The sequence below is a fragment of the Spea bombifrons genome, chromosome 9, assembly GCF_027358695.1.
Source record: "Spea bombifrons isolate aSpeBom1 chromosome 9, aSpeBom1.2.pri, whole genome shotgun sequence".
In the NCBI taxonomy this organism is placed as follows: Eukaryota; Metazoa; Chordata; class Amphibia; order Anura; family Pelobatidae; genus Spea; species Spea bombifrons.
The window spans coordinates 42,161,024-42,181,074 of record NC_071095.1 but is presented as its reverse complement, the minus strand read 5'-3'; the positions used below and the strand labels follow the sequence as shown (position 1 = coordinate 42,181,074).

At 41.9% G+C, this 20,051-nt stretch overlaps 1 protein-coding gene and 1 long non-coding RNA gene across 3 annotated transcripts in view; both read left to right on the top strand.

Moving 5' to 3' along the window:
* TTBK2 (tau tubulin kinase 2) overlaps positions 1-11,422 on the top strand; it is a 35,010-nt gene extending 23,588 nt beyond the window's left edge. The window contains exons 14-16 of one of the 2 annotated variants that reach the window (XM_053475275.1): positions 3,351-3,599; positions 8,594-9,741; positions 10,476-11,422. In XM_053475275.1, the coding sequence (XP_053331250.1) occupies positions 3,351-3,599; positions 8,594-9,741; positions 10,476-10,959 (1,881 nt within the window). In that variant the 3' untranslated portion in view covers positions 10,960-11,422. The remainder of the gene's footprint in view (positions 1-3,350; positions 3,600-8,593; positions 9,742-10,475) is intronic. The other variant, XM_053475276.1, reaches the window with a different exon arrangement.
* A 1,782-nt stretch (positions 11,423-13,204) lies between these two features.
* Positions 13,205-13,497, top strand: LOC128505002 (uncharacterized). Its single transcript, XR_008355520.1, has 2 exons — positions 13,205-13,308; positions 13,351-13,497. It is a non-coding gene; the product is annotated as an uncharacterized LOC128505002 (long non-coding RNA).
* Positions 13,498-20,051: the final 6,554 nt, after the last annotated feature.

The following is a 20,051-nucleotide window of genomic DNA, read 5'->3' as shown; positions in this document are numbered from 1 at the left end:
ACCAACAGTGACTTCAATGACATTGCATTCTAAATACATAGACATTAATATGTAGTTGGTCAGGTACTCATGTTGGGCGAGAAGTCTTGGCTCACAATCTCTGTTCTACTTCATCCCAAAGGTGTCCCATGGGGTTGAGGTTAGGGGCTATACCGGCCAGTTCAGTTCTTCCATACCAAACTCATAAAAACAGGTCTTTATTGACCTTGCTTTGTGTACTGGGTGATTGTCGTGCTCGAATAGAAAAGGGTCTACTCCAAACTATTCCAGTTGGAAGCATAGCATTGTCCAAAACATTTTGGTATGTCCCCTTCAGCACACCAAGAAATAGACCTTAACCCCATTGAACACCTTTGGGATGAAAGGGAACGGAGATTGTGAGCCAGGCCTCATCTGACATTAGTGCCTGACCTCCTAAATGCTCTACTGGATGAATAGGCAAAACTTCCCACAGAAAGAACCAATAGTGTGTGTGTATGTGTATTTTTATATATATATAATATGAAGGGGGAAATAAACAACCTTAATTTCATTATTATGAAACTGGAAGAATATATTACACGCATTGAGGTGACAGTCCTCATGATTAGATAAAGTGGACACAATAATATGTTCTATGGTTTTAGACAACTAAACAGTAAAAGACCACAGTGATGTCACCATGACATCATAAGTACCAATAGAGATCCTTGAGGCTTTTCCCCCTAACCCTAACCTTTTTCTTGCCTTTAATCCAAAGTTCACAAATAAGAAAAAAAAATGTTTATTTATGTAAGGGAGCTCTGTTATGTACATGAGGTATTATTCTACTCAGGGGATGCTATTGAGCAAGTAAAACTGCAATTAAATTAAATGAAGGACTATGCAAAAATTGCTATAAAGAGAAAGCCCTATCCATTCGAGAAAACCCCCCAATATAAAATGTGTGTGGCTACACTAAATATGAAAAGGGGAAATCATGGTTGAACAAAGATGGCAAAAAGCTCATCTCACAAGGAGTAAAAACCCTGGTCACAAAGAGGTTAAGATGTTCTGAGGCAGATGTGTCGGCATTTGACAGTGAGAAGTCTGACTCCAATAAAATGTAGAATTACCGTATATTGCGGCGTATAAGACGACTGGGCGTATAAGACGACCCCCAACTTTTACAGTCCAAATATAGAGTTTGGACTATACTCGCCGTATAAGACTACCCCTCTACCCAGAGTACAACAACAAGCCAATCACGGCAAGCGATGTACCTTACCGGTGATTTGCTGGTTGATTTGCTGACATATACGTACATGCACTGCCCTTACACACACACACACGCACACACACACACACACACACATAATGTATATATGTGTGTATATATGTGTGTGTGTGTGTGTGTATATATATATATATATATATATATATATATATATATATATATATATATATATATATATATATCTACACATATGCCTGTCCATACATACACATTTATACACTGCCCTCAACACACACCCCTGCCTTTACACACACATGTATATGTATGTATATATATATATATATATATGTATATATATATATATATATATATATATATATATATATATATATATATACACACACACACACACGTGTATATATATATATATATATATATATATATATATATATATATACACACACACCAGTATGTATATATATATATATACACACCAGTGTGTGTGTATGTATGTATGTGTGTATATATATATATATATATATATATATATATATATTTCTCCCCCCTTTGTCCCTTTCTCCCCATCTCTTACCTTATCTTCTGTCTTCTTTCTTCCATCCAGTTGTGGGAGCCCGATGTCTGGCACTTCAGACCTCGGCTTCCCTGCTCTCTAATCACTACGCGCCGGCTATTGATGCCGGGCGCCGGGACATGATGTCATCCCTGCGCTCGGCATCAATAGCCGGCGCCTAGTGATTAGAGAGCAGGGAAGCCGAGGTCTCAAGTGCCAGACCTCGGGCTTCCCTGCTCCCTCATCACTACGCGCCGGCAATTGATGCCGGGCGCCGGGACATGACGGCATCCCTGCGCTCGGCATCAATAGCCGGCGCGTAGTGATTAGAGAGATTGGTGGCTTCGTGGGAACCTCCGGCTTGGTAAGTACCCGGCGTATAAGACGACCCCCCACTTTTAAGAAGATTTTTTGGGGTTAAAAAGTCGTCTTATACGCCGGAATATACGGTAGTTTATTTTCTGGGATATCATCCAATAGTCAGTTGAGTATTTTGACTTTGTAGGATTACATCCAAGAAAATCTAGGGCAGGTTAAGAGAGAGAGGATGAGGTTGTAATTGCGCCAAAACTGAAGAAGGAATGGATAATGGATACTTGGAGCTTTCTAAGTTTGTTGTGGGTCTCGCCTCATTTTTGGAGATTTGAACAAATGAACAAAATAGGCAAAGCCTGTTAAAAATTAAGTTTGTACAAATCCGAATGCACAAGTTTAGCTGCAATGCCTTTTTTTACCAGGTGGTAGTAAATAGAAAAGAAATGGGCCATAGAAACTTTTGTTAGAAAACTTGTTTCAGTCTGCAATGGATATGGGAATAGGGCATTTAGCCTAAACACGTGCCAAAATTAAATAGGAATAGCATTTGAAGAAAAAAAATAGAACAAAACAAAGATCCTGAATGTCTAAGAATGGCAATGTCAAAGCAAATATCGGCTCAGTTATCAGTGGAAAGTTTGAGTTTCACCTATAGATCAACACGACAGAGCAGTTATTACAAGGAGTATGGGCAAAAAGTATAGGCTGAAGAACAGAGAGAGAACCCCCATACCATTAAATAAATACTACTGTAATTGTCGCCCAAGGCACTTGTATGAAGTCCACAGAGACTGTTTATAGTGCCCAAGGTAAGCAATGCTTCCAGTGCCTCTTCCTCAATGAACTTGCTGATGTACGAGAAACACAGTGGTTGTTCCCCCCAGTCAATACTCTAGGCCACCATGTAGGTCATCTGTGGTATCGATGCTAGTATCAAATTTGTCAAATTGAATAATTCCGTTAATTCCAGGTTGTAACACAAAATGCGTAAAAGTCAAGGAATGGTTAATACTTCACAATAATAATAATGGTTAATACATCAAGGTCTGTAGGCATGTCAATGATGTCTGTTTTCATATGGGTCTCTTCTTTAACAATTGTTTAGTATAACTTATGACAAATTTTGGAAAAATGGTCAATAATTTACACATCAACAATGTGTCAAGTGCAATAATGCATTCATAGCCTACAAATAGTGACCCATCTCATTGGTGACTGCTGGGTTTCACGCAATTGTTTTGTTTCCCCCATCATGGCGTATCCTCACAGCTTGGTGCTTCCCACATCTCGCTTTTCTCCACCTCAAGACTTTCAAGCAATCCCATGCGCTTCATGAGCCCCATAGTTTCCCCATCGAGCCGCTCAGAGTCTACACACAAGAAAGCAGCTGGCATTCCAAAGAGCCAGTCTGCGGAGAGCTACTCCTCTTCCTCCCGTACAGCTGGCCGTAGGAAGCTGCCTGCCGTACCCCTTAATGGCTCCAAGTACCCCTCTGTAATTCGAATATCTAAATCTCAGGTGAATAAACTACCGTCTCCATAAGTCAACATCCATTGTGTCTACCCACATGAAGTGTTGTCACATCCAGATGTCATTAATTGTCAAGACTCTCTGCCCTTCTACAGTTAAATAAGAACCCCTCCCCCAGCATTTATGTCAAAATAGATTTATCTACCCCTTAAGTTTGGAAAACATGTACATAAAAATAGTTTATTGTTGCCATCCTTAAAGAGGAACTGTTATACTCAAGCGTGTGGCCTTCTAAGTCTGCTTGAGCTATAGTATACACTTTAGGTTATGCTTGAAAATCTCTTGCAAATTCAGGACTGTGCAAATGCTTTAGGCAGGTGTAAAAAATGCTGTAAATTTAAGAATGCTTTCAAACATGGTAATAGTTTATTTTATCGTTCAAGAAAATGCAAAATGATTTAACAGAAAAAAACATTGAAATAAAATTTTGTATTTAACTGACCACCCTTTGTCTTCAAAACAGCATCAATTCTTCTAGGTAGACTTGCACACAGTTTTTTTTTTAATGAACTCGGCAGGTAGGTTATTCCAAAAATCCTGAAAAACGAACTACATCTCTGTGGATTTAAGCAACCTCGGTTGGTTATCTCTCCTTGTGTAATCCCAGGCAGACACAATGATGTTGAGATCATACCATCTCTTCCAGGACCTCTTGTTCTTCTTTACGCTGAAAATAGTTCTTAATGACTTTGACTTGTATGTTTTGGGGTCATTGTCATGCTGCAGAATACATTTAGGGCCAATCAGAGACCTCTGATGGCACCGCTAGATATCTTCCGATTGTGAAGGGAAGTAAGCATGGTGCGTGTTTCATCTGCTGCAGTAAGTTTCCTTTGCCGACCTCTGCTTCTACAGTCCTCAACATTGTCTGTTTTTTTTGCTCTTCAAAAGAGCTTGGCCAGAACTTATAAACCCTGGTCTGCCTTGAAATTTCTGCCTGTGAGAGAGCTTGCAGTGTAACTACCCTGTGTCTTGTTGCTATTCTCAGTCTTTCCATGGTGTATGGCTTTTACATTAAGCTTCAGCAACCTTACCTTGTTAGTGTGCTGTTCCACCTCCAGTTTTATTCTTCCTACACAGCGGTTTTAGTTAAGGTGTTTCAACCTACATATTTAATTGATGATCCTTAGCACCTGTTTGGTATAATTATTTAATTTACACCTAGCTATATGCATATAAAATTCCTAACTTTGTGCAAGTGTACCTAGAATAATTGATGCTGTTTAGAAGGCAAAGGGTGTTCACATCACATGTTGATTTGAGTCAGATTTTTCTTCTGTTCACTCACTTTTTATTTTTTTGTTAAAATAAGCTACTAATGTGTATTTTTTAAAAGCATTCTTTTATTTAGATGTGTGTGTATATATATGTATGTATGTATATACCGTATTGGCTCGGATATAGGCTGCCCCCGTATATAGGCCGCACCCTAAAAGTTTGGTGCTTTTTAAAAGAAAAAGTTTTTTTAATAGACATGCTGCCACTCTGTCCCCCCCCCGAGATATGCAGCCACTCTGTCCCCCCCCGAGATATGCTGCCATTTCCCCCCCGAGATATGCTGCCACTGCCCCCCCCGAGATATGCTGCCACTGCCCTCCTCCTCCTTCCCCCCGAGATATGTTGCCACTGTCCTCCTCCTCCCCCCCGAGATATGCTGCCACTCTAACCCCCCCCCCCCCGAATTACCAGAGCAGATTCCCGGGTGTCTTGCGGGGCCGGCGGGGGACATCTACGCAATACACGTATACAACTTCCGGTGCCGGCACTCAGCGGATGTGCCGGCACCGGAAGTTGTATACACGTATTGCGTAGATGTCCCCCGCCGGCCCCGCAAGACACCCGGGAGTCTGCCCTGGTAAGTCTTGGGGGCAGAGGTAAAACGCATCGTGCGGACGTTCACCGGCTGCGGCAATGTGCATAAACAACCTCCGCTGCCGGCATGTCTGCACGATGTGCTTTAACAATCTCCCTTGCGGGGACTCCCCCCGTGGGAATTCCCGGCAAGGGAGATTGTTAAAGCACATCGTGCAAACGTGCCGGCAGCGGAGGCTGTTTACGCGAATCGCTGCTGCCGGTGAACATCTGCACGATGCGCTTAGACAATCTCCCGTGCCGGCACCCCCCCCCCTTGGGAAGTGCTGGCAGGGGAGGCTGTCTGAGCGTATCAGAGAGTAGGATACAGGTCCCCTGCACCGCTGCGGGGGATCTGCATCCTAACCCTGCTGCCTGCCCGCCGCCCAGAACTGCATGTCCCGGGCATCGGGCGCTAGACCCCGAATATAGGCCTATATTCGAGCCAATACGGTGTATATATATATATATATATATATATATATATATATATATACCGTATTGGCCCGAATATAGGCCGCACTTTTTTCCCCCACTTTAAGGGCGCCGGGCAGGCAGCGGGGTTAGGATACAGATCCCCCGCAGCGGTGCAGGGGACCTGTATCCTACTGTCTGATACACTCAGACAGCCTCCCCTGCCAGCACTTCCCACGGGGGGAGTACCGGCACGGGAGGTTGTCTAAGCGCATCGCACGGACGTTCACCGGCAGCGGCGATGCGCCGTTGCCGGTGAACGTCCACACGATGCATTTTAACCCCCCCGACTTACCAGGGCAGACTCCCGGGTGTCTTGCAGGGCCGGCGGAAGACACCTACGCAATACGCGTATACAACTTCCGGTGCCGGTACTTCCGCTGAGTGCCGGCGCCGGGAGTTGTATACACGATGTGCATAGATGTCCCCCTCCGGCCCCGTAAGACACCCGGGAGTCTACTCTGGTAAGTTGGGGGGGAGGACAGAGTGGCAGCATATCTCGGGGGGGGCAGAGTGGCAGCATATCTCGGGGGGGGGCAGAGTGGCAGCATATCTCGGGGGGGAGAGGACAGAGTGGCAGCGTATCTCGAGGGGGGGAGGACAGAGTGGCAGCGTATCTCGGGGGGGGACAGAGTGGCAGCATATCTTTTGGTGCTTTTTTTAAAGAAAAAAACTTTTTCTTTAAAAAAGCACCAAACTTTTAGGGTGCGGCCTATATACGGGGGCGGCCTATTTCCGAGCCAATACGGTATATACCGTATTTGCTCAATTATAAGACGAGGTTTTTTTCAGAGCAAATGCTCTGAAAAATACCCCTCGTCTTCTAATCGGGGTTGTCTTCTAATCAGACCTCAAATAGAGGTCTGATTATGAGACTAAGATCCAGATCCCCCGCACTGCTGCAGGGGACCTGGATCCTCCTGCCCCCCCCATTTAACACCCCCCCACACACTTACCGGTGCTTCCTGCTGTATTGCTGGGGCAGCGGGTTGACGTCTACGCGATCCGCGTAGACAACGTCCGCTGCAGCCGGAAGGAGGTGTGGCTAGCAGCGGGGGCTGTCTGCGTCCATCGCACAAATCCTTCCCCGACTGTCAGAGATCAGAGTTCCCCGCACCGGTGCGGGGAACTCTGATCTCTGACAGCCGGGGAAGTTATGCGCGACGGACGCAGACAAACCCCCGCTGCCAACTCCACCTCCTTCCGGCTGCAGCGGAAGGAGACGTCAACCCGCTGCCCCGGCAATACAGCAGGAAATTGGAAGCACTGGTAAGTGTGTGTGTGTGTGTGTGTGTGCTTATACCCCTATATGCCACTCTGTCACTTAGGGGGTTAAAAGGCATATTATGGGCAGAGTGGCATATATGGAGGTATAAGGCATTTCAGGAGTGTCATTAAGGGGGCATTTAATAGAGGACTCTGCCTCCTGAAATGCCTTATACCTCTCTATATGCCACTCTGCTCCATAATATGCCTTTAAACCCCCTAAATGCCAGAGTGGCATATAGGGGTATAAGGCATTTCTGGAGGCAGAGTGCTCTATACAATGCCTTTTAACTCCCTTAATGCCACTCTGCCTCCTGGAATGCCTTATACCTCCCTATATGCCACTCTGCCCCATAATATGCATTTTAACCCCCTAAATGCCAGAATGGGATATAGGGGTATAAGGCATTTCTGGAGGCAGAGTGGCACATAGGGGGTCAAAAGGCATACCATGGGGCACAGTGGCATATAGAGGGTCAAAAGGCATATCCTGGGCCACAGTGCCATATTGCAGTGGCAAGCCTGGGGGCAGATGTGCGTAACTGGGGGACAGGTTGGAAAATACAAGGAAATAAAAACAAAAAAATATTTTTCTCAATCATAGCTTTTATTAAAAAAAATAGTTTACATGAATTAACATTTACTGGTAAAACTTTTTTCCTTTAGGGTCGTCTTATATTCTGGTTTTTTCCTAAATTAATATTCAGATTTTGGGGGGTCGTCTTATAATCAGGGTCATCTTATAATCGAGCAAATACGGTGTATATATATATAATGGTTTAGCTGAACTTTTCATGATGGCCCATCTGGTGAACTAAGTATGCATGGCCACCTCCAATTCTGTGTCCTGTCGCAGCATTTAAGTGAGTACATGAAATTCTGGTACAACATAAAAGGCCTTTAAGGGGCACACATGTAAATCATAGCACCCCTGTTTGTAGCTTTAAATCGAGGGTCGACCCATTAGTTTAAAAAAAAAAACACTGATACTTAATACTAACTGCATGTAGCAACTTCCACTCCTGCTTCACCTCCATTTCCACCGCTACCTGGCATTTCCATGGTTTCTATTTTGTAATATTGTGGTTCAAATGCAACTCAATCTTAATGTTTGTTTAAAATGTCTTTGTGTAAGTGCTGTTGTAAAGCTCTACATAGCTTGATTTTTCTTTTATTACAACTTACAAAGCTTTGTTTTTTTTTTTTTTTTCTATTTAGCCAACCACAAATGAAAATCTTTAAGTTGGGGGGGGGGGTCTGGTTGGTCAGCCTGGTACAGGTTATACCAACCAAATGGAGAATGCATTAGAGGCAAATGATGCTTATCTCATTTGAATATTGAATATTTGAATATTAGATTTAATGTTTTATGGATATGACTTTTTATCTAGATGACTATGCCCCGGCCTTCAGTGACTTCTACCCAGTCAGCTTCAGAAAGCTTTCCATGTGGCACTAATTTGGAAAAGAAAAATATTCTAGAAATGCTGTCTCCACAGGAAAACATAGCAACAGACTGTACACAAGAGAATACTTTGGCCAATTCCAAGAACAAAGCCGACCTGGCATTACACTTAACAAGCCAGGAGAATTTATGTGACAGGTCTCGAGACGCAAACCAAACAAACTTACTAAAGGAGCATGATCAAATGTTAAATGAAAGTAAATATGCAGAGACACCCATTAAATCGCTTTCAAGTCATCTGTCTGCTGTCAATGAAGCCAAGAGGGAACAAAGCAAAGTCCTAGATCTCCATGGATGTTCACCTGATCACTGCAGCACCTCAGATGATATGTTGTTACCTGTTAGCCGACCCGCTGAGTCAAGGACTTTATGTTTTGTGCCAAATGCAGACAAAGACCCAGAAATGCTGAAGCCAGAACATGCTGATGCTGCAAACCAAAATGGTTTTCATGAAGAGAAGGACATTATTGCTGCTAATGGGTTTCTTGATCATGGTCTGAACCTGTCCATGTTGCTGGACCAAAAAGTAGATAAAGATAGGAAATACCTACATAATGAACAAAGGCTGGATTTAGGTGATGGAACCCAGCAGTGCAAAAAAGATCACTTAAAGTCATCTTTTACAGCTAGGCAGAGTAGAATTCCCATCTTGGCTCAGGAGGTTGATACAGCTTCAGATTCATCTTCTCCAATATCCGCAAAGGAGAAGCTTCTTCTAAAAAAGGCTCACCAAACGGACCTGGCAAGGCTGTTAATGGAGAAACGACAGATTAAATCATTTCTTTGCGACCTCTCAAGTGCCTCTGACAAATCCCTGGAAGAAAAGACATCTCTGTCACTTGTACAGTTATCTGAAGAGAATAATTTTGCCTCCAAAACTGCTCCAGATACTCAAATCATAAGGTCATCAGATGATGGAACTATGCCATCTCACAGTACGCAATCCAGAAAGAGCAAAATACCCCGTCCGGTTTCCTGGGCTAGTAGCGATCAGATCAATAGCTGTCCTTCTACTCAGTTTCTTCCCAGGCCACCTCCTGGTAAACCACCTACCCGACCTGGTGTGGAAGCAAGGTAAGACAAGTAAAGAAATATTTTTGTTAATGTTTTTTTAAACCAGTGTAATGTGTGTTGTTAAAATTCAAAGCCACTTTAAAGAAACCCATGGGTTGTTTTTATAGATCTTTTTATCACTATTATTATGTATTGATTTTGGATACCACCACGACACCGTACACACCAGACACTATTCTGAGATTTTACTTTTTGCACTTTTTCAATTTTATATTGTCACATTCTCTTTTGTGCAGCACATTTATTTTTATTCATACTCTGTTATAACACTGTTCCTCTTCAAGTGGCTGGGAAATAGGGAAAATAGGGTTTTAGGAGACTACAGTCCCTAGGATACCACACTTTGAGAGTGCGTTCACACACACCAGATGCAACTATGTCTTGGCCCATTGCTCTTCTCCTGCCACCTCATTGATGCGTATTAATTAGCAATATCATATTGTGATGGCCTTAGTCTCTATATGCACACCTGCCATAGATATCTCCCACTACACCCCACCTAGAACCTCAAATGGCTTTGTTAAACAAAATACAGGCATATAATTTTGGAGGTTTGTTTTGTGCTGTAGCTTCACAGGGTTCCATTACTGGAATTCGGTAATTTAATAGCATCATGATTTCTGTACATAGTTGCCAGTAATCATTGTTGGAAAAAACCATCCTATCCTTATAACATTGACATGGATGAATGTATTTTGCATATATTGTTATTTTTTCTATGTATTTTGTTGAAGGATACGTCGATACAAAGTTTTGGGAAGTGGAAACTCTGACTCAGACCTCCTATCCCGACTTGCTCAGATTCTTCGGAGTGGATCCCAGAAAACCCGCAGCTCCTCCCAATCAAAAAGCCCAGGTTCACCCCACAGTCCTAAGACACCTCCCAAGAGCCCTGTGATACCCCGACGTAGCCCAAGCGCTTCACCTCGCAGCTCCTCTCTACCCCGAACCAACAGCTCCTCATCTTCAAGAGCTGGACGACCCCACCACTATGATGCGAGAAGTTCCTCACCGCACAAGGGGCACAGCAAATCCCCGCCCAGCCTCTCTGGTTCTTCTTCTTCAAGAAGATCCTGCCAGCAAGAGTATTGCTGCAGTAAGCAGAGTAAGAACATATCCAAGGGACCAGGTAGCAGTCATCACTGCGCAGGAAGTAAAACTAGCCGTGGAAAATCTTCGGCTCGGGAGAGCAAAGTGTCCAGTAAATTAAGCAGATAGTAACATAGCTTGTTCAGTCCCCCCATCCTCTTGTAATGCATGTTCTCTATGTTACTGTATATTTCTGATGACATCCAAAGCAGTGTTGATTTTATGTACGATGGAAGAAAAGCTTGGATATTTTAAAAAAATGTATTTGAAATCTAGTATGGGGAGGGAGTTTTTCTCTACAAGACCTCATTTGCACAGCCAGTCTAGGAAAATGTACTGCTCGCAAATAAAGACTTTGGTTTTAGAAACAGTATTTATTTGTAGTTCTATTCACTGTTAATAGGTTGCATTACATGTTTAGCAAGGACAGTTGTTTAAAGAAGGCCATAGATAATACCGAAATTGGCAAGGATCTGTAACATTCCAAAACTACATAGCCAGGAATTGACTTTACCGCCGAGAAAAGCCAGCCTCAGGTTTGCATCTGACTAAGGTTATGTATCATAAAATGCCGCTTTTTATCCAAGAGAAACCATGACCTTTGGCACTGATTTTTACCTATTACTAGCCATATGACTTGTCATTTTTCTGTAGTAAAAAGCAATATTATCACTAAAGGGCAAGACCCAGCTGCCAGTTGAAATACATGGTTGTAACCAACACAGCTGAGCTTACATTTTAGTTGGGAGATTTCCATGGACCTGATATAAATCATAAAGTCCTGCACTGACTCAATCCACACGATGGCTGAACCTGAATTCAGACCTAGCCCTTTGGATATCATTTGGTTGGCAGTGCTCTGCAAAGCACCTGGCACATGTGGCTAGAGAGGCACGGCGTGTGCAATGCAGCCATGAGGGGCTTATGTGGGTTGTTAATTGTGGATTAATTACTATGGGCAGACTAGGTATTTATAGATTAGCACTTGGTGCCAATTATAACCACTTATGTTGCATAGGTGTCTTCTTGGGAAGCCGACTAAAAGCAGTTTCACTGGTGTATGTGGTATACCAGAGAGCTTATTATAGTACTTTCTTTTTACACCTTATTTGCGGTCACTACCTTGCTGGCAAACGTGTGTCAGTGGCCTAAAAAAAATGTGTGTTGTTTTGTGTATTTTATGCTGCTGTAGGTTAGCAGGTGCACCTCAAGTGCTTGTATTGCACCATGAGGAGGTGGAGGGCTCTCTGGCTCTAGTAGACGGTGGTTATTCCTGCCAGGAACAAACCTTGTCCTAGAGTTAAAGTATGAATGATGAATTATATCTTCTTTAAGCTGCCAGTGTATCTTTGTACTTCTTTGCATTTTCTATTAGGCATAGCAAGGGGCAAAACAAATCCAGCTCTTCGTGGTGTAAGAAAGAGAAACGGGGACACAAGGACACTTGTCTTTGCGTTTAAAAAGCAAGACCATTGATCATTGTTCCCCCTTTTAATATTTAATAGCTAGAGACATAAAAATAATTACATTTCATGTCTAATATGGGTGCTTAACATACCTGTTTTATTGTCCTGATGTTTTCTAAGGTCTGCTTGAGAAACAAGGTGGCCTTAATCTTTCTTTAAGTGAAATCGAATATTTAAAATGCAAGCTGAAAATAGCAAAAGCCTTTATTTCTGAAAAAGGCAGCTGAACTATTTATTCTCATGGTTTTATCTCGTATCATGGCTTGCTAGAAGCTTGCATGCTTACACACAGGAACCATTCTATTGGGAGAGCCTTATAAGAAAGGATCTTTAGATGTGTATGTTCAGCTTATATCCACCAAGTGGCCCCCAAGTGGAGAGCAGTTAGACCATTTGGGTCCATAAGAAGCAAGTTTGGCATCTTTAACCCACAGCGCTAGATGTTAATAACTGTAATTGATCTTGGATGCAAGGATGAATGGGCCTGGTTTCTCAGTTGATATTACTTGAAACATATATAAAACTAAAATTCCATAGTGAAACCATTAAAAAATTTAATCATACAAAATCAAAGGTCAAGGGTAGAAGACTTTTTGCAATAGAGAGGACTTTTTGTAAAAAAAAACTTGCCCCCAGTGGTTTTGATTACTGTTTCCCTTAACAAGGATGAGTTTTACAAAGTGTTCAGGTGTAGAGTTTTCTAATCAGAGAGTAGTAAACATCTCATTTTAAGCTCTGGATCTCCATTTTCATGCTGTGGAGTTATATACACATTTTTGTTCAGAAGCTCGGTAGGATGTCACTGGAAACCAAGCTTAAGGTGTTACACATTTTCTGGAACCTATGCAGCTATGTGGTATTAACTTTTGACAAATATTGAATTTTGAATATTCAGTTCAACAGGTTTATTATTAATTATTATTTGTAATTGATAAGATAACGTTGTCAGTATTTAATAATGCTCTGCAAAAACAACCCTCCATGAATCCATCATCTATGAATCCATTTGTGTGTCACTACTGGATGGTTAGGTTTTATCTGTGATTCTCGTCAGGCTTTCAAAGGTGGTTGTATCACTGTAAACAGGGAATGGGCCTTTTTGTTGGATTATTTGGTAATTTGAACAAGATCTGCTTTTTTTTGCCTAACCCCCTTGATCCTAAAGTGAAGCATCACATAAAGGTTGCTGTGCCTCAGGGAAGCTAAGAAAAAACACTTCCAATTTTTTTTGCAGCGGAAGTATTAGCCATTTAATTAATCGATGAGTCCCATACCTTCCCATAGGAACCTACCAACCGCACTGGATATAGACTATAACCAGATCACACTATGCGTGGACGTTATATCCATAGGTTCCCAAAGAAAGGTCATGGACCATTCAGTAATAAGTTGCAAAGGACAGATGCTTTGAATGTACATTTCTTTTGTGTATCTTGTAAGTCCTAAAAGAGCCAGCAACATAGGTGTTTTGTGTATATACATTTGTGTTTGTATATATTGGTATGCAGTGAATTGCATGATGCGCTAACATTGTAGGCTTGTACGACCAGTTGTCTGCTTTGTGCATTGCAGAATGCCTTTTTTAATGATATATAAACTTTTGTTACCAAAATCGCAGTGCGGAAATATATAGAAATGATTTTTTTCCCCCCATTTTATTTTAATTTTTGCACAAGTCCTAGTCCTTGTTTCAGTTACTATATTGCACCCCTAAGCTGTTATCCTCTGCTGTGCTGGAGGAGCATTGCATTTGTCTCGGCTGGGGGAATGGTGCATCAACATCACAGGACTTTAAGTACGTGAGGTTTTATAGTTCTCCTATACCTGAACGAACTGCAGTCCAAGCCCTCATCCTGCTTCTTTGTATAATATTGTACAGTAGGTCTGTCTCACAATACTGCATGTCATATTAGTAAATTATGTGTTGTATAAATATTTATAAATATATATATATATATATAAAGTATATATAAATATATATAAAGAAATTGCCTCATTTTGCATTTGTAGATTTGTGTACAATAAAGCTTGCTTTTGATTTTGTGTGCCTGAAAACTTTCTGGCCTTATACTCCATTAATGTAAGAATACATTCTCAGCATGGCAAGCTTTATATCCTGTACTTTCTCTAGTACCATTTAATCGACTGTATTGCATACATGGAGGTTACTAAAGTTTATTTTATCTTATGATCAATTATATTCATATTGTTTATATTTTTCTTTTTATATAACTAAATATGTATGTTTATAATTTTCTATTTAATTGTATCTTTTGGTTAATTTTCATGTGTTTTTGGTACTCTGGTTGTGAATTACAGATTCATACATATTTTATATACATAATTTATTCATTAACTTATAGACAACCTTTTCCAGTTTTGTGTTGTTTGAGAAAGAATATTTGTACTATGAAATTACAGGTTTCGAGTGTAAAGGGCAGTTATGATACAAAATGTTAAAAGTGGAGCAACCAGCATGAACAGCCTCTTTACACACTACTACTACTATACACTACTGCACACAAGAATTGTGACCCATTACATTACATTGATTTATATACCGCAAGCATATTCTCTAGCGCTGTTACAACAGTAAAGTCAGTAAAATAATTTAAAATTACACACAATAACAAACTGGCACAAAACGAGAAGAGTGGCCTGCTCTTGGAAGCTTACAATCTAGTCGGTGGTGAAACCCCTAACGGGGTTGTTTGGAAGGGGAGTCTTTTCTCCTTCTGCTTGCATAGTAATTGGCCTTTTAGGGTGAGTCTCAAGGACAGCTATGTGTGGCAGAACATAAATATACTATAAGATTCGGGTAGATGTTGATCTCGCCTTGACATTTTGTTATTCTTCCTTTAAGTCTCCCAATTAGAGCTAGCAATAGGTCCCAAACTCACAGGAATTTCCTCTAACCAAACTCCCTAAAACAAGAGTCCCTTTTGGCCATTGAAATGTTGGGAGATACGATATGCAACATTAACAATCCCAATCTACCTATCTGGCCAACATAGTGTTTTCCCTTCTTGAAAGATACAAAGTGTTCATACATTTAGCCTATCTTCTTCGAGGCATCTGAGAGGGCATTAACTGATGTCTGTTCTCTATTCCTTTGATGTCATCATTTCAGTGCCTTGTGGCTTTGTGGAACTGCTTAATTGAATGTTAAATACGCTAATGCTCTCAAACTTAACTTGCACATCTTTAGTTCATCTAGGCATTGCTTATAGCTCTGATAATTTATATGGCTTCTCCAATTGTTGATAACGACAATACTAACTCAATATAATATAACAATTCTTGAATGTAATCAAACTTGTTATTCAGTTATCTATCATTACATGTAGCGGTCCTAGATGTTTAAAAACTATGCTTTTCTCAGGACTGGATTTATATCACAAATGCAAAGTCTTTAGGTTTTACTAAACTTGGCCAAGCATGGCAGGTATAGGTGGAAAAAGAGTAGGCTTTCCAGAAATATATGGCCCTCAATGTTCTAGGTCAAAGGCCCAAATAACTTAACCTATGTACATGGATTTCCATATTGCATACACCAATTCAAATATAAACACCTGGTGCATACCTTACTATATTAAATGGCCATTCATTATGTAGGGCTGCTGTATTACAAAAGCTTTGTTTTAAAGCAGGGCTCGACAAATCCCAGGCGCCATGGCGACAGAGAATTTTGTCCTGGCGCCTAGGTGTTTGTCAGCCGCTTAAATTCACAAACAATTGTGCTGCTGCTGTCTGCCCAGGAGTCTGTACAGACAGCACAGCCACTCCAAGCCTGCCCCCAAGCCTGTGATCACTCCCACCTGTAGGCTGAAAACGCGGTTGCAGGAAAACCAGCAATCGTGTTTTCAGCTGCCACAGGCAGCTTCAGGAAAGGGGGTTGAGTGTTGATTGGGTCCCCACACAAGTGTGGGTACCTGACCCAACACCCCCCAGCTGCCTGATCGCTCCATGAGAGCGACAGTGCAGCATTAACCCCTTCAACATATTTAGAAATATCAGCATTCTTTCTTCATCGGGTCCTCATGTGTTGAGGATGTTCTGTTTTATCATGCAATGGGAAACACTATTGCTACAGAAGTATGGAATATGAAGTATGGAGTCATACTTATCCATTTTATCTATTTTAAAATATCCGTTTTAGGGGTTAATTTCCGTTTTGTACGGGGCTCTGCTGCTGGTGGTCTGCCTGGGCTTCCAGGCAGACCAGCAACAGCAAAAATGAGCCCCCACAAGCCCTTTGACTTCTGTAGGCATGGAAGCCTACAGCAGTCGTCAGAGAGACTCCTCCCTGCAATGGCTGGTCTATAGACCAGCAATTTCATCCCAGCTGCCACAGGCAGCTTCAGGGAAGGGGGCTGAGTGTTGCTTGGGTCCCCACACAAATGTGGGTACCTGACACAACACCCCCCTGCTGCCTGATCCCTCCATGAGAGTGACAGTGCAGCGTTAACCCCTTCAATGCCGCGATTGCAGCATTTAGGGGTTAATTCCCATTTTGTAAGGGGCTCTGCTGCTGGTGGTCTTCCAGGCAGACCAGCAACAGCAAAAACGAGCCCCCACAAGCCCTTTGAGGATTCCTGTAGGCATTGAAGCCTACAGCAGTCATCAGAGACTCCCCCCTGCAATGGCTGGTCTATAGACCAGCAATTGCGTCCCAGCTGCCAGAGGCAGCTTCAGGGACAGGGGGAGAGGGTTCTTCGGTCTCCACATGAGTGTGGAGACCAGCCCCAACACCCCCCTGCTGCCTGATCGCTCCATGAGAGCGACAGTGCAGCATTAACCCCTTCAATGCCACAATTGTGTATGACACATTCGTGGCATTGCAGGGGTTAACATTTGTCCCCACAAGCTTGTGGGGACTAAATATTAGTCAATTCTGTGCTCCAATGGAACATCAGCATTGAAAGAGTTAAAAAAAAAAAAAAGTCCAGGGTGCTTCCAGGTCAAACGCTGCAAGTTTAGTAAGTGGGCTGATGATGATCAGATCACTCCTGACCAACTGTTAGTTTTTTAAAAAAATCCTGGCTTTTTTATCTGGCGCCTAGATTCACAACAAATTTGTCAAGCCCTGTTTTAAAGTTTTGGATTAAAGGCAGATTCATTTTACTCCATACTTCATATTCCATACTTCTGTAGCAATAGTGTTTCCCATTGCATGATAAAACAGAACAACATCCTCAACACATGAGGACCCGATGAAGAAAGAATGCTGATATTTCTAAACATGTTTAATGGAATTCATTCACAGTAAAAACATGTTTTTCCAAAATAGCTTATTTGATTGTTAAACCATTTAGGTTGAAGACCATCAAAAGAATTACCCAATGGTTAATTTCTGGAGCTGGATTTCTAACAGGACAAACAAGACTTGTACTTGTTCTTCAAGAGGCATCCATAATGTTTTTGCCTGTGCTCTGTGTGGCCATTTTGTGTACATCCAACATACCATGGATTTGTGCCTAGGGGTGCTTGTGACACAAACCTAGGCCAAACTGTTAGAGGCAAGCAGTGAGCCCCACTTCCATCAGCGTAAATCAATTTCCAGATATGTTTATCTATATACCTGCCCATAAGTAATTCGGTATTCCGTTTGCTTATATATAATTACAAGGGACCAGTATACATTTCACAGAAGTGTCTTGTTTGATCCCTAACATTAAGATGCACTTTTCTTTTTATTATTTCTTTTTCCTATGTATATATATATATGTATATATAATTTTTATTTAATGCAAACTGTCATAGAAGACATGGATTTTTTTAACTGCTGCTGTATTGTACTTATTTTGTTGAATCTGTAATTTGTCGCTGTTTGGCCATCTGACACTAATGTATCATTCTGTATTTAGTCCAGATATTAATTTGCAGCGCGTTACAAGCACCTTTCGAGGTGAGAGAGAATTTACAAATGTATTCCAAATCGTACATCCGATTTGTGTATTAAATTACATCACGCCTGTCCTCCTTTGAAGGAACAGTGCCATGAATTCAGGTACATGCTTTGTTTTTGAGATCATGTAAAAATATAAATAAAATAAAAAAAAAAAATTGTGTGTTTTAATTAATGCCTTCAGTGACTTGTTTTTGAGGTTTCTTTTTCAAACTAATAATGAAACAGTCAAGGGTAACATATGTAATCTATGCACTTAATACATCATAGAAACCATCTGTAACTTGCGTTAATGTTATTTCCAGCAGTTTTTGGAAAACATTTAAACATTTACATTAAATGAGTGCCCAAAACAACCAAAATGTTAATCTTGTTTAATGTTTAAAAATGACTTATTTAAAGAGATTCTGGGGTAATGTACTGAAACATTCAATTAGGGCTGCAACTAACGATTATTTTAATAATCGATTAGTTGGCCGATTATTTTTTCGATTAATCGATTAATCGGATAAAAAAAATACATTATTTTAAATTGAAGAAAAATTGCAATAAAAAACGTACAATTTACACTTTCATCTCTTTATTGCAATGGCCTCTCTCTATTCACTTCTTATTTTACTGACATAATAATAAAAGCTACAAGAACCCAAACACAGTGCTTCTCAAACTAGGTTTTAATACAAAGTTATTAGTAAATATTAATTCATGTTAACTATTTTTCATATTTAATAAAAACTGAGAAAAAAGCCTTGTTTAAATTTTTTTATTTACCAAACTGCCCCCAGTTATGCACATCTGACCCCCAGCTTGCCACTCTGCCCCCATATATGCCTTATACCTCTTATATGCCAGATTCCACTGTCCCCCCTGATATGCCACTGTGCCCCCTGATATGCCTTATACTCCTTATATGCCAGTGATATGCAACTGAGCCCCCTGATATACCTTTTACCCCCAGATATGTTTATGCCTCCCTGATATGCCTAATATCCATATGCCTTATACCCCCTATATGCCCTAAAAATTCATAATACCCCCCATACACCACTATAACTCACCCATACACCACTCTGGCTCCTCCCCCTCCCATACACCACTCTGGCTCCTCCCCCTCCCATACACCACTCTGGCTCCTCCCCTGCCCATACATCACTTTGGCTCCTCCCCTCCCATACATCACTTTGCCTCCTCCCCTCCCATACATCACTTTGGCTCCTCCCCCTCCCATACTCCACTCTGCCTCCTCCCATACACCACTCTGCCTCCTCCCCCTCCCATACATCACTTTGGCTCCTCCCCCTCCCATACATGACTTTGCCTCCTCCCCCCTCCCATACATCACTTTGCCTCCTCCCCCCTCCCATACTCCACTCTGCCTCCTGTGAACCTCCGTTTCTGACAAGACACCAGGGAGCCGGGTAGAGAGGCAGAGTGGCGTATGAGAGGGGGAGGAGCCAGAGTGGTGTATTGGAGGGTGGCTCCCATACACCCCTCTGACTCCTCCCCCCTCCCATACACCGCTCTGCCTCTCTACCCGGCTCCGTTACTGAAGGCACTTTCATTGCAGCTTCATAGAAGCCACAGTGTAAGTGAAGGGCAGTAACGGAGTCTGTCTGTGCGATGCAGACCCCCACCGGCTATCAGAGAGGATGATTCTCTGTCAGCCTGTGAGTGTCTGCATCGCACAGACAGACTCCGTTACTCACCTTCACTTACACTGAGGCTTCTATGAAGCTGCAGGGAAAGTGCCTTCAGTAACGGTGCCGGGTAGAGAGGCAGAGTATGTATGGGAGGGGGGAGGAGGCAGATGGGAGGGGGAGAGAGACGGAAGTGAGAGACCGGCCGAC